Source organism: Choristoneura fumiferana, chromosome 2 (assembly GCF_025370935.1).
Source record: "Choristoneura fumiferana chromosome 2, NRCan_CFum_1, whole genome shotgun sequence".
In the NCBI taxonomy this organism is placed as follows: Eukaryota; Metazoa; Arthropoda; class Insecta; order Lepidoptera; family Tortricidae; genus Choristoneura; species Choristoneura fumiferana.
In genome coordinates, this window is record NC_133473.1 from 15026938 (window position 1) to 15041932 (window position 14995).

General features: G+C 35.9%; 1 protein-coding gene across 1 annotated transcript; it reads right to left on the bottom strand.

The window, feature by feature from the left end:
* Nucleotides 1-1889: 1889 nt before the first annotated feature.
* On the bottom strand, nt 1890-14026 carry LOC141444580 (proton-coupled amino acid transporter-like protein pathetic). The gene is made up of 8 exons (XM_074110147.1): nt 13515-14026; nt 10255-10405; nt 8316-8437; nt 7730-7814; nt 5872-6116; nt 4274-4486; nt 2708-2877; nt 1890-2169 (listed from the first exon to the last, which is right to left on the bottom strand). The coding sequence occupies exons 1-8, from the start codon at nt 13601-13603 to the stop codon at nt 1919-1921; spliced, it is 1326 nt and encodes a 441-aa protein (XP_073966248.1). The 5' UTR covers nt 13604-14026; the 3' UTR covers nt 1890-1918.
* Between the last annotated feature and the right edge of the window lie 969 nt (nt 14027-14995).

Below are 14995 nucleotides of genomic sequence, written 5' to 3' on the forward strand. Positions count from 1 at the left end.
ACGATGTATGAAATCTCTTACGTATTACGATACTGCCGTGTTCATAATAGAATCCAGTGTCGTAATGCTGGGCATTATCTATGGGTTTTGAACGCATAATGGAGGATTTACTACGAGTATATGGGTGTAGATAAACGATAATTTACCTTTAAAATTAATATTATAACTTTATCTACTACTAACATACCTTTTTATGCTCTCGACCTCGCCCTCGGCCGATCTAAAATGCCAGATCACGAAATTCCTAGGCATATCGTGAAACGCCGCCATTCATGAGCTAAACGTTGCCAGCATATCACGATGCCTGAGTACGGCAGATCGATTAGAGCAACGCATTCGTCATATTCGTAGTCTATAGGCACATCGTAAAATAGTTCTTTTTTGCCACTGTGGCGCTGCGTATGCAATGGCGCCGTGACATGATTTAGGCAATTTATCTACTAGTGATTGAATTCAATAGAAGTGCAAAAACTTGAAATAGCCGTTCATTTATGTGAATCAAACGTATCTGTGCCCATAATTTACACACTAACTCTACTATTCATGATATCTAGGAATTTGATCTGTAAACGTAGACAAATCGCTAAAAGTTTTAAACGATATATGTCCTTAAATTTTTTATACCTATTTTAATCGGCCGCCGTGTATATAATTATAAGCTATGCAATTTAGCAAGCACTCTATTTGTAGAGTGCTTGATCTTGACCTTTGGTCCCAATTTCAGTATTCTAAACTTATAAGTTTGTTCGTAAAGTTGAGAAGTAAATCCTAAGCAAAGTTTTGTAGGTAAAGAAAGTATAGAAACCGAAGAAGATAGCAAATAGATTTATGTAGTTACTACGCCGAATCGTATTTATTGTTTCCCTATGAAATGATGTATTTACGTATGGAAATAATTTCATCTGGTTGCCATACTTACGAAATTGTAACTGGAAGTAAAGTATTTTTTCTAAATGTATATTTTGACGGTTGATGTATTTAAAAAAAAAGTGTAAGTTAATCTTCACTTAGATTAGCTATACGTGTCACTATGCCCTTATTGTGAGGCTTATAGTGTGTAAGGAAAATAGTGTCATCTGGCTATGACACGTGCCTGTACTACCTTCTATCACACAATACGCGTTTATGATGCTATTTCCCTAGCATCGATATTTACAAACAGCAAACAAACAAGCAACAAATCACGAAATTAAAACGACAATATTTCTATTCCGCTTATTAGTACTGTGTGTATTTTTTTACTACTTTGTGATACCTACAATACTCACGTAACTTTGCAATCTTCACCTGAACTTCCATTACATTATAAGTGATTATTTTTATCACTATGTTTACACAATTTGATTGACAGTATTTGCCAGCTAGTCAGCAATATGAGACGTTTACCTAAGCCAATAATTTCACAACATAACATCGTAAAAGCAAACAAAAGGCGATACTTTGTTTATCAGTGGCGTTAGCATCAGATATTTCCGTAGCTTACATTTTTTCTAAATACTGAATGTCCTCCTGTCCTATTTTGTAAATATTGGGCAAGCCGGTGGGAATAGGGTTCATGGACGCTTCGCCACTGCTGTCTATACTTTATTCTTAGTGTTTGGATTCATATAAAAATAAAAATACCAATTGACTGCTTGACTTATCAACTTTCAGTCTAAACCTCTAAACCACAGGGTACATTATAAGTAAAAATTTAGTCGGGATTTCCTTTACGATACAGATTAAGAATGAGCAGAGCAAGCAAATTTTATTCCTGAGCATCCTAATATTGATAGATTTTACGAAGCCGAGTAGAAAATTCATCGATATAACCAGGTATTAATAATACGTATGTACGTTTTCTACTATTATGATACGTACATACGTTGGTAAGAAAATAAAACATCATATTAATAATAACTTATTATATACTTAAACATTATTCAGTTTGGCCAGTTTGTATCTTAATAATGTCTAATACTGTGACGGTACAGCCAGCGAATAAACAGAGAAAGCCAAACGCAATGATGAAACAGTTCTTCCAGAGGACCCAATTGAATCTGCCAAGGTCGTTCCACCTGAAAACCGTCTCGATGATGCCGGGAATGATGAGGCCGAGAATGGAGTAGAAGAGAGACCCCACTATGTTTATGATCTGCTCCAGTAAGGGTAGAGCCATGCCGATGCCCACTGAGAAAGATAAACAAAGTAGTAAAAGTTTGTTTGATGGTATAAATGATTAATTGAGAGTTTGACTTTGAAAACAAGGAAATATGCGGGAAACAAAATTAATATTATAGACTTTTAAACATTTTGCAAGAGTCGCTACTATCCGGCTATTTGCAGTGGTTCCAAAAAACCGTAGAAGTAGTGTCTAAATTTTAATGCGTTAATCGTTTGAGATCAGAATGGAAAAAAAAATGTTTACATAAATTGCGTTTTAAGGATATCTTTATATTCTGTCATTTTTCAAAATCATTATCTAAAACTTGTAAATGAACATGACCCAAAAATCATAAATGGCAATGTGCACAGATAGTTGTTAAGTCTTAAACTACTGAAATCACGTAAAAATCCGTTTTTACAATTAATAACTTGCGACAATAAACTCAAAGGCTCAGGTAAAGTAGATAGCTACTCAGTAGATTCCGCATAAGCCGGGTACTAAACCGTGGCAGATAATGACATAAACGGGGGATTAAAAAGTACTTAACCACTTGAAACTTACCGCAAAAACATACTCCGACGACCCGTGATACTATTTGAGCGACGACTCGGTAATTTGGCTTGATTCGAGGCTCAGTATATTTAGTAAAAGTATCGATTACAACGAAGAATTGTAAAGGATACGTGAAGAAAATTGAGAGAGCTATAAACACTTTAGCACATATAGCTGGCCTGTGGAGAAAAATAATAGTTAAATAACTCTGCATTATGATGCCAATTCCGTCCAAATTACAACCAAATATGTGATATGATTAGAAATATATGTAACTTAGACATTTAATGGTTTAAAGGTAGGACACAGCAAAGTGAAGAGCGAAAAGTAGAACGGGCAGTGTAGGAATAGTAATAGGTCTCTCTCTTTTGTAGGCACAACAGATTTTTCTTATCTTACTGTTTTTAATTGACTCTCCCGTAGGAAATTTTTGAACACTAATCTAAGTAATCTTTACATCTTACAATTAAATCTTCTTATCTACTTAAAACTTGTTATTGTTAATTGAAAGGGCAATCAAATCCAGTCCAGTTAAAACTGAGTATACCGGGTGTGGCCTGTAATATGAGCAAATAAATAAAACATAGATCATACTCCTCAAACTGAACAACATTAGTTCAGCGACTTTTAAAAATAATTAGTTTTTTTTAAATTTTTATTACACCTTTAAGTTTACTCGAAGAGCCAAGGTAATGAAAACTGTTTGATGTTTGTAGCGTGACAGGCGACGTCAGTTGTGTTCTAGGATGGCGTACATTGATAGCAGTATTTAATTTGTATGAAAAAAGGAGAATTCAAAGACTCCATTATTTTTTAAAGTCGCTGAACTAATGTTGTTCAGTTTGACGAGGACGATCTATGTTTTAATTTTTTGCTCGTATAACAGGCCACACTCGGTATGATATCTATCTTTTCCATTCCGCTAAGTGGTAAATAAAATCCTAGAATCGATTAGGCAAGAAACACGTTGTGTAGTATGTTAGTTATAGTAAACTGTTTATATTCAGTAATACATGCATAGTATAGTTCAATATAAACATTACGTAATGTTAAGTAAATTAAGTTTTCAATTTTTATTGTGGACATCATGGGCTACTTATAAAATTGTAACGTCTTAATAATAATGTCCAAGGCTTTAAAATAAAGTAAAGTTTTTTTTTATTAGTAACCACATTTTTTATATTATTATTTAGTAGTCAACGAAACGCTTTTTCTTGACGCTACGAGTGTAGAAGTAAATACGTGTAAAATTTAACCTTCCCTTATCATTTAACATGTTCATTAGTAAAAAGAAACCTTTGCGGCAATCAGATCCAATTGCCAAGTTACAATACGATCTCCTTGCGATAGACCCTGTTTACATTATTCGAGTAAAAGCTTACAGTAGCTTGCGGTGCTCGATCGATATCTTGTAACTCGTTAAAATTATGAATAACCCTGCAATGTATCGGTAATCGGTACTGGAACGATTTTACTGTAAAGATGTAAACTGGGTCTAAATTAAAGATATACCTATCTATCTCATACGTCACACAGTCTTGCTTGACTTCTCTGATATACCGGTGGTGAACTCACCATTCATCCATTGGTAGATTCAAGGTTATTGAGCCTCGAAGTACATCGCCATATCTGAAGTAGCCGAACAGGCCTAAAGTGCTATATAGGAACACTATGACACCCATAGCCACTACCAGCACACTGGGAAAACCGAGGAAATGTTTCGGTTTCTTCATGGCATTCTCCACTGGCATAACCACTCCTATGCCCTCCATCGCAAAAATAACTGTCCTAAAAATATAAAGTTCATTATTCTGTATTCCAAAATATGTTAATGGTCTGTTTCTTAATTCGAGATACTAAAATGACGTTTCATGTGTTACCTGTTTTTTGCGTCTCATAAATAGTGATGTGCCGCAACCGATTATCACCGAAAGATTTTGTAGGTACCTATGTACCAATGTATGTATGTCGTAAAATATTGAGATATGAACGGATCCGTGGTGTACTAACATGTAGGGCACTTAGGACATTCTAGAAAAGGTAAAATAGGTCTAATAAAAATGCGACCGTTTTGGAGATATTTCGACTTTTTATAGATGTTAATGTTTAAGTTTCAATTTCATTCTAAGTAAGAACCGCTGGCAGATCGGCCTCTCTGTGTATACATATATGTACGTATTTACAACCATACACTTTCTCGGCTTAGATTTTATCACTTTATCGTAAAAGTGCATTTATATTTTCAAAATGGAAAGTAGAATATTGAATGCTTTAATGTTATTTTTGCTATCGTAAAATATACATTTTATCGATTATTTACGAAACCGAAATCATGGAGCAGCACTGTTCCTTTTATGCCGGCCACATTATTTTTACGTTTGACATTTCAGACTGTCATTTTAGTATCTACATTTCAAAAATAGACCATAGGTACTTTACCTATCTAAGTTATTGATAATATTAAAAATGTGAAAGTTTGAATGTTTCTTCACGCAAAATAAGCTGAATGGATTTTGATCAAATTCGGCACACAAGGTAAATTGTATAATTTACTGAATTTTTGCACCGAAGTCGCGGGAAACAGCTAATAAAGTGGTAGACTTCATCTTATAACTTCTTTGTTAATTCGTAGGAATAAACTCTGTTAGCGGTAGGTACACTACTGAACAGGATCTAGTAAATCTTTCACTGACAGAAAGCTACACTAACCCCCTGTCCCACCATCCATTGATTAATTTTATCTGACGGATAAATGTGATGCCGTCTCTGTTTGTTTTGTTCGTATAGACGGAGTCGGCATCACATTTATTCCGTCAAATAAAATTAATCAATGGGTGGTGAAGTAGCCCCTAAATAATCACGATAGCCATGGGCTAATATTTTCCGAGAAATATGCAAATTGCGCTTCTTTTGTTAACTACGAACTCCAGACTCCAGCATTACGGAACTCAACACCCAAGAAAATCATCATACCGACGACTAAACCATTCTATGCTGAGAACCTGGGTTCGATTCCTAGTGCTGCTTTCTTTCTCTAGTTTTTCTATGCATCCATGTCTCAGTTTGCATTTTCGATATAACCATTCTATCGAAAGTGGTGACTTAGGAGAAGAATATCAAGTTCCCGCAGGTTGTAGTCAAGTTTCTGGTAACAGCCAGCGACTTATACTTACGATAAAAACGCAGGATATCTAGCAGGGTTGCCGATGGCTATCTTGTCATTGAATTTAATCGGCCCACTGAAGATATAGTATAAGCAAAACAAATACGTTACAAAGAGCAAAACATTCGCCGTGACTGATAAAATGGCCAGCCACTTCAGGTATTTGATTTGGCACATCAGGCATAGCGGGACTAATAAGATCAAGCAGTAGTATTCCACAGGTAAGATCATCGATGGAGCGTAATTGTCGGCCAGCTGTAACAAAAAATATTTCTGTTTGACGGAAAATATTTATTTTGTAGACTCGGGGGATATACAATTATTTTAGAACTGCTATTTTGTATACTTTTGTCTCATGACAATAAAGACGAAGAGAGACAGTTACATGAAATATAAATAATAATGAAATAAGTTTAAAGAACAATGTTAGTTATTTCACTACCTTGTCTTCTCGACTTTAAATCATATCCTTTTTTTTACTATTAAACGTTCCCTATCAGTTTTGTACACTAAGATCTAAGTACAGGAAGGTCGGTTTTTAAAGCCAGTTTATCTGAAATGAACCAGATTCACGCTAACTTCTTCGTGAAGGATGGGAGGATTAATATTCTTAAATTTCTATTTACGTGTAGTATAATACGAGAGTTCCGATGACCGTGCGTATATAAAGTACCGTTAGGAAAAAGTACCTATTAAAAAATCTTAGCAACAAACTAATTTAAGTGGAATTGAGACCTTGTCTTTCGCCTTTTTTGGCTCGATGTTAATGACATTGTTCCTATGATAGTTGCAGCAACGAGTCATTGTAATTATTTGATTTAAGCAATGACTGCAAGGATATTTTAATATTTTATTGACTGTTAGTGTTAGAGCGTTTTCAGATTATCCGATCCGTTATCGGTATCGGATGCCGATACGATATCGGGGAAGTAAAATGTATGAAATATGTACCTGTCTTTCATATTGTCCGGCCCGATATAGGATATCGGAGCCGACACCGATATATTGGCGGCACCATCGGACGCCCATGAGCTGTCGGACGATATTATTTGTATGTGTGCTATAGCCTATACATACGTCTATCTAAATCGTCTCTGTGTCGAAGGTATCGAAAAAATTACCGTATCTCTATCGAAAACGCTCTAAGACCGTCACTTTTTACCCGACTGCCCAAAGGAGGGTTATGTTTTTTCATATCCACAGAACAGGAAAGACGGAGACAAAATTCAATGAATGCTTCTTCTATTAGGTAGGTAGTATGACTTTATTTCATAAATTGAGGAAGATGAATTTTGTTTAGTCATTTAAATGATAAACCCAGGTTGACGCAGTGGGGAAACAATGCTACGTTTGCGGACATTAATTATCCAGGCACAGTGGCACGCTGTCATATTAATTAAGTATTACTAATGCTTATAAGTTGTTTGTAAACACAACAATGAATCTGACTTTCTGACTGACAATGAAGTTTCCATTAGGGTTAAAATCGAGCCCTTCTTAGCGGAGGTGGAGGCTAAGGCGTATGCGGAGGTGAAAGAAGTAAAAGTTAAAAATTTATAAATTATTAACGTATTAGAAAGTAAAAAAAAAAAAGTTTATTTTGAAAAGGTATACATGTACACAAGTGGTACTTTTCACAAGAACTGCCTAGTATTTACTTAAATGTTAATTTATGGCAAATTATATTTAACAAACAACACTTTTGCGACTATGTGACCATCCAAGCTATAACTTAGGGATCCATAAATTAAGAATCATTCAATTATATAGGTACCTAAATAAACCTCTGTTACAACAGTTACTTCGCAAAAAAAATTTAGTCGGAGGTTCAAAATAAAAACAAAAACAAAATAATAAAAAAAACTAACCTGTTTAACGGAGTCGCCAATAAGTACCGTGTATATGCAGCATACTCCGGCGTAAGTAAGCACTAAAGCAAATTCTGCGACTATACTGGAAGCAAAAAAAAAACGATTTTAACAAATCTTTTACATAGTAAATTTATTACTAATAGGTAAGTACAAAGTAGCTAGTAGCTACTAGTAGCTTTTACCCGCAGCTTCGCTCGCGCAAAATTGGTAGGTATGTAGCTTAAACGTTTTTGATCCCACAGGAACCTCATTTCGGGATAAAAAGTAGCCTATATGTTAATCCAAGGTATATTATTACCCGTATGCCAAATTTCATGCAAATCCATTCAGTAGTTTTTGCGTGAAAGAGTAACTAACATCCATCCATACAAACTTTCGCGTTTATAATATTAGTAAGATTACCGAACTGCAAATCTTATTTATTTTTAAAGTATAGCAGGGCTACTACGAAACTCGAAACTCGAAGTTCGTGTCGTGCGGTCCCTCTGACACTTATTCTATTTAATACGAGAGCGAGAGGGACGGTACGATACGAACTTCGAGTTTCGAGTTTCGTAGTACCCTTGCTGCTTTGAATTTTTACCTGGCAGTAGTCGCAAATTTTCTCACTTGTTTGGGCCCGTTTGTGAATACTGATTTACAAGTTTCCGAGTAGCCTAAAAGTGGTTTCTTCTCAACAACACAACAACCGCGTGAGGTTTTTACCTGAAAATCGTATAAAATGTACACACACAGACAAACATCACGCCTGTATTCCCAAATGGGGTAGGCAGAGCACACGAAAAAAAAATGTACAGGATTGGAAAACCGTAGGAACAGTTTACTATAAAGTACAGCCAGCTACATTAATATCTGCGACAGCGGAGTGTGCAAAATATCTGACATGTCCTACACCGGCCCTTGGAAAAGCGTCGTATCAGATATTTATGGACGCTCTGTTGTTTCAGGTAGTCAGGTATTGGTGCTGGTGGCTGTACGTGGATCTTAAGTTCAAAATCCTACAGTGAATTAAGTTTAGTTAATTTGACAACACTCCAAATCCAAATATGTAAAACGCTACGTCAATTTTTAAGATGTAGGTAAGTATACCTATTAAAAAACATCTGAACAGTATTCATATTCTGGCCAACAACCCCTTATTGGGTTAAAGGACCGAGTATTATTACAGACTTCTTCAAAGTAGTAGGTAATCCCAAAATCAATCAAGTATCCCTTGATTTGCATTTTCCTCGAATAGACACAGTATCAGCTTTTAAATTTAGAATATCTACTTTAATTATACTTACCTATTATCAATACAATCCGCAACAACCTACTATTTAAAAATAGAAGATCGTGTAGCAAGAGCATAAAACGAGCCATTTTACCCGAGCCGGTACGGTGAGGGTGGATAGACACGTCGAGGGGAAAATGGATTTAATTCTCGAGTTTTACACTCTGCTTTTCACTACGATTGCGACTTGCGAGGAGATGAAATAACAAGTGGAAACATTCACTTACTAGGTACCTTTTATTTTTCATGCATTGCTAATATAATTATAAATATTTAGTTTTATTGATTTATTTGATTGATTTTAAGTTTTATACAAATTAAAAATTATTAAACAAATATACTTAGTTTTTTTTTGTTTGTGGCTGTTAACACTTAGCCTTGGTTTAGACGAAGATATTACTTTATGCACTAGAGCATACAAAGTCTTTTTATGCCGTCTAGATCCAGCATAAACACGAACTTTACGAGCACGAGTACTTTACGAATAAAAATAAATAAATGCACACATTCGAAACCAATAAACGCATTTTTTTCGAATATCAAAACCAAACTCATAGATATAGATAGATAGCTGCAAAAGCTAGGCTAGCACTTATAAAGCGAATATTTTGTATCAGGCACCATTATATATTTATTTAAATCTGCACGCAATAAAAGAAGCTTAGTTACTTAGTTATGGTATAATTGAAATCAATTATGATTGTTGTAATGTAGGAAATCTCACCATCAAATTTGAGTGTCTACATATTTCATTAGACAAGATTTAGTGGTAGCTAAGGTAGCTAAACGAAACAAGCGATATTTTTTCTCACATACTCGTAGTCTTGCTGGGTTGAGGGTTTTCCGCTTGGATTTGAGCGTACCTATTATGTACAGTCAGCATCAAAGTTAGCTGGTTACTGTTTTAATCTGTCACATGAACACATTTGTCAATCTTGTATGGCGCTAAGTACGTGGCTGTGAAACGACAAAGTACAAAAGTAACCAGCTATACTTTTGATGCTGACTGTACATCGCTTTTCTAGTTGATGTTAGTATGGTGTAACTATTTACTTACCTGAGCGACCAAGCTTCATTTGGGTTAACATTAAAAACACGTATTTTCCAAGGGATTAGAATAAGCTAATCGTTACAAACGTTTTCGAGATCCCCGAAAAAAATGAATACACAAGAGCACAAGTGTTTGCTGTTAAATTAAATATTACGGCTTCTAAAATTTAGGTTTATAGGTAGATACTTCAATACTTACTAAGATGTGAATGCAATGTCCACATATTATTCCAACTATGATCGTACCGATTATTCCAATACCCCATCCTGCGTTGGAGAAGGCTAAAGGTCCTGCTAGAAGACCTGAGCCTAAAGAGGACTTTATCAAATTGGCACACGACCTTAAATCTCTGAAAATAATAGAAAATTGGGTTTAACATACTATTCAAAATTGCACAAAGAAGTTTCGTATTTTCCGAACTAACTTTTTTTTTACTTACTGTTTAGACTTTTTTGAAAAAAAAACATTTTTAATACATGCTTTTTTGCTGACTGCACTTTTTGTCAACTTAAAAAAAATAAAAAGAAGAATATAAGTCTATTTGGGCTGGAACTTTGTTAAGTAGCTAACTCAAAGTTCACAGTCGGAAGTAGTCGGAACCCATTAAGTACTAAGAATTTTTGAGCTGTTCACGATTTGAATGGGTCCCAACTGTTGACTTTTAAGTTAACTACTTAGCAGAGTTCTAGCCCACTAGACTTGTTTTCATCTTTTTAGTATTTTTAAGACAGTCGTTCTTTTTTTTTACGTCAAAGGAAGGTAAACGAGCAAATGGGTCACCTGATAGTAAGTGATCACCACTGCCTATGGACACCCTCAACACCAGAGGGATTGCAGGTGCCTTACCAACCTAGAGGACTAAGATAAAATGCCTCTTGTGCCAGTAATTTCACCGGCTGTCTTACTCTCCTCACCGGAACACAACAGTGCAAGCACTGCTGCTTGGCGGTAGGATTAACGAGTAAGATGGTGGAAGCGATCCGGACGGACCCTGCACTAGGTCCTACCACCAGCAAATTGCATATTTTTCACACTTTTTTGATATTTCTGTGAAAATGGTAGATTAAAAATATTATAACCCATATATATTTAGAATGGGCTAATTATTAGCTTTCATTTGATACCCTGCTCGACAGATTAAATTTAGTGGGAATTTTAATTATGAGCTGGGCATCATTTTTGAATGGGTCCCGACTGTTGAAGTTCCTTGCTTCCTTTTTAGTTTTTGTTGAGTTTTTTAAGACAGTTGGGGTTTTTTATTTGTTAATAGTCATTCACTTCATTCATTCACAATTATTCAGGCACTTAGCCAAAATTAGCCACATAGCCATAGCCTAAATAGCAGACAAATACAAATGCGACAAATTATAATTAAAATTCTATGTTGTATCCAGTGGTCTTTATTAACTAATGGTCTTGGAATCACAATTTTTTTCACCATTTCTTTCTGTTACACGGAGTAGGATAGGGGAGGAAAGAAATAGTGAATGCGATCGCGAACGCCCGGACGTTAGATAATGCGGCTACAGGACTGACACAGTCTGATGATGATGATGATGATGGTGAGACGTTCATTGACGTATCTTCTTCATCATCATCATCATCCCAGCCTATATATGCCCCACTGCTCGGCACAGGCCTCCTCTCACAATGAGAGGGCTTGGGCCGTAATTCTCATGCGGGCCCAGTGCGGATTGGGAACTTCGCACACACCATTGACTTGCTTCGTTGGTTGTGCAGATTTTCTCACGATGTTTTCCTTCACCTTAAAGCTCGTGGTAAATTTCAAATGTGATTTCGTACATGAATTTCGAAAAACTCAGAGGCGCGAGCCCGGGTTTGAACCCACGATCCTCCGCTTGAGAAGCGATAGGCCATCACGGCTCACGTACCACAATGCTATGGTTATAATGCCTAACTACTAAAGTCCCCTTCTTCTGCTATTATTGTTAATATTTAGAACAATCTCTTTAAATTTAGCGATAAGTATTTATTTGAATAACAAAAGACTGCGAACGATCAAAATATTGTCATGCATTTTACATAAAACAATTTAACTCAGGTAATAATGACTTAACTAAACGGGACTGTAAAATAAATTAATGACGTCAAAGAGACGAGATAAGTTTTGTTGAAGCAGTAGGTAACATAGAACGACTTTATTTAACAATTTATAGGTTATCGTAAATACAATTAAAGTTAAAACAGTGTTACGTGTTGTATTTTTAAATTTTGCGTATATTTTAATGAAAAATGTTGAATTTAGAGTTTTTCCCAAAAAAGTTGTCCCGTCATGAAATTAACTAGAAATCAGTTTGCCAAGAAATAATTAATTAACAGAACGTCAGGAAAACGTCACGAAATCTTGTGAGGAAAAATCGTAATTTCGTAACTACATCGAAACTTTCTATTGTATTTTTATGTGTATCGAATCGAATATGTGTGAATAAAATCTCTCTCTCTCTCTCTCTCTCTCTCTATTGGATCCAACAACGAAGATCTGACTTTTTATCACCTTTACCACATGGTTTTAAACACAATATTGCTTACTTTTTATGGCGAAATAGCGTCAGGATAATATATATATTATTAAAGTTGTTTATAAAGTGGACAACTGACAACTTGCGCATAGGCTCACCCGATCGTAACTCAACTTAAATCCCTTTCACTCACTCGCTCGTCTCATTCACTCCACAATATGTCTTCGGTCATTCGGTCGCTCGTTTACAAAAATTAGGTAGATATATGTTAATTTCTAATAGTCTAACGTTAGTTTGAAAAAAAGTAGGTAGATATTGTTAATTTCTAAACTAATTTTATATTATTACTCAAATCTAGTCAGGCAATCTTTATATTAATAGTGCAGAATGCCTAGAAATACACTTAATGCGTTTTATTCACTACGGACGGAACCCCGGTACGCAAGCCTGACTCACACTTGACCGGATCGATATCTATTAATATCTAAGTAATTTAATCATAATATCGGATATCCTAAATGATATTTAAACGACATGATTAATTGAGAAGTGCGAATTCAACACTCATACAGAGGGTTCCGTACGAAAGAAAATCACACAAACCGCCATATTTCAAAATATTTATTGAAATATTTAAGTAGGTATTGAAGAAAATGGTGTATTTACCTCACAGAAGTAGTTGTAATAAAATAAATTTGCAATAAGTCGTCTTTTTTTAAAGTATATTCATTATTGTAAAACTTTTGAACTTTTTCATCAAATGTGCCTAGCAATATTTTTTACCCCGATATACTTTTGAACATTTATAAATATGCATGTTACTACTGAGTCAAAACATCATATTTGTCTAGGGATAATGAGTATCTAAAGACTTTTTTTGTGTATTTTTTTGTGTATATAGATAAATATTACCTATGACTTGTTGAACATGAACAATACGTGAAAATTGACCACGATTAGAATTTTAAATTAACTTACGAATTAGGTTTCTCAACCTTTCGATGTTCAAATGGGTCGTACGGCTCCACGCTTCTCCGTTTCCTAGCATCTCCGTTTTCGACGTTCATCCTGTGGCGAGCGCACTTCAATAATGCTCCAAATAAACAACTCACAAACAGCGGAAGCCACTTCAGCAGTTATTAAAATCCAATTTCTGATCCAGAGCTAACTGCTACAATCATAGTTATAATGGCGGTATATAACGACAGCCATGTCACTGGTTGCGCTACGATGGTGCGCCGCGCCGCCACGTTTCACAGAGTCGACGATCGTCAATTGTTTTATGATTAAATTAATCTTTAGCATTAAATCTTGAGGCGACACGAGATAAAATGTGATAAGGCTGCACCACATAGAACCTAGTCCCCGGTTTTTTTATTAAAAAAAAAAACAGACAGCGGAATGTGCGCCTGCGCGACTACATAACGTAAATGATTTTTGCGCTGTAACAAATTAACAGAGGAAGTAAAACTATGAGTAGGTACACAGGTGTGCGAGGTAGACATAACTATAAGTGTTTAAGTAGTTGGTAAAATGTTTACATTGTAGGAAAAATATCTTGAAGCGTAAAATACCCAATGGATAAGGTATACACAATATGCTGTTAACTTACTATTACTTTATTATTATACCACCTGAAAAACTACGATAACTACTTACTGTCAAATTCTATTTCAATTGAACCAACTGAAACCAAGGTGAACCAATGTATAATCTTACCATAGAAAATCATCGCATTTCTTTACAAGGTAACTACCTATGACACTTTCTGTGAAAACGTTCTATGGGGGTTCAGGAATTAAAAAGTTTAGTTGTAGTGCAGTTTAGTTTATTGTGGGTGATGATGCTCACTTACTAATAAGATACCTATATTTGCCGAAGTATTCGGGAATAGTTTAAAGACTGGAACAGCAGCAGCAGGTGGTAGGACCTTGTGCAAGGTCCGCCCGGGTTGCTACCACCATCTTGCTCGCTAATCCTGCCGTGAAGCAGCAGTGCTTGCACTGTTGTGTTTCGGTGCGGAGAGTAATGGTGATTTTCCACCGGCGAGGCGAGACGAAACGAGGCGAGACGAGAATTGAAATTTGTATGCATTCTCGCGCGCCCGCCGCGAGCCGCCGCGGGTGCTGCCATACAAATTTAAATTCTCGTCTCACCTCGTCTCGTCTTGCCTCGCCGGTGGAAAACCACCTTAAGACAGCCGGTGAAATTACTGGCACTTGAGGTATCCCGTCTTAGACCTCTAGGTTGGCAACGCATCTGCAATACCCCTGGCATTGCAGATGTTTATGGGCGGTGGTGATCTCTTACCATCAGGAGACCCACTTGCTCGTTTGCCATCCAGTCGAAAAAAATAAAGTTTGTATTTTTTTAGCTCGGTCTGTAACAAAGATGTGGTTCAAAGAGGATTATACGTAAGAGGTGATAGATAACTGATAAATTAGCGACGTCGATCATGG

Coding starts and splice junctions, on each gene's coding strand:
- LOC141444580 (XM_074110147.1), bottom strand. CDS start 13,603: ATGAACGTCGAAAACGGAGATGCTAGGAAACGGAGAAGCGTGGAGCCG. Junction 10,406..13,514: donor AAGGTTGAGAAACCTAATTC/GTAAGTTAATTT, acceptor TATTATTTTCAG/AGATTTAAGGTCGTGTGCCA. Junction 4,487..5,871: donor AGATATCCTGCGTTTTTATC/GTAAGTATAAGT, acceptor TTATATTTTTAG/GACAGTTATTTTTGCGATGG.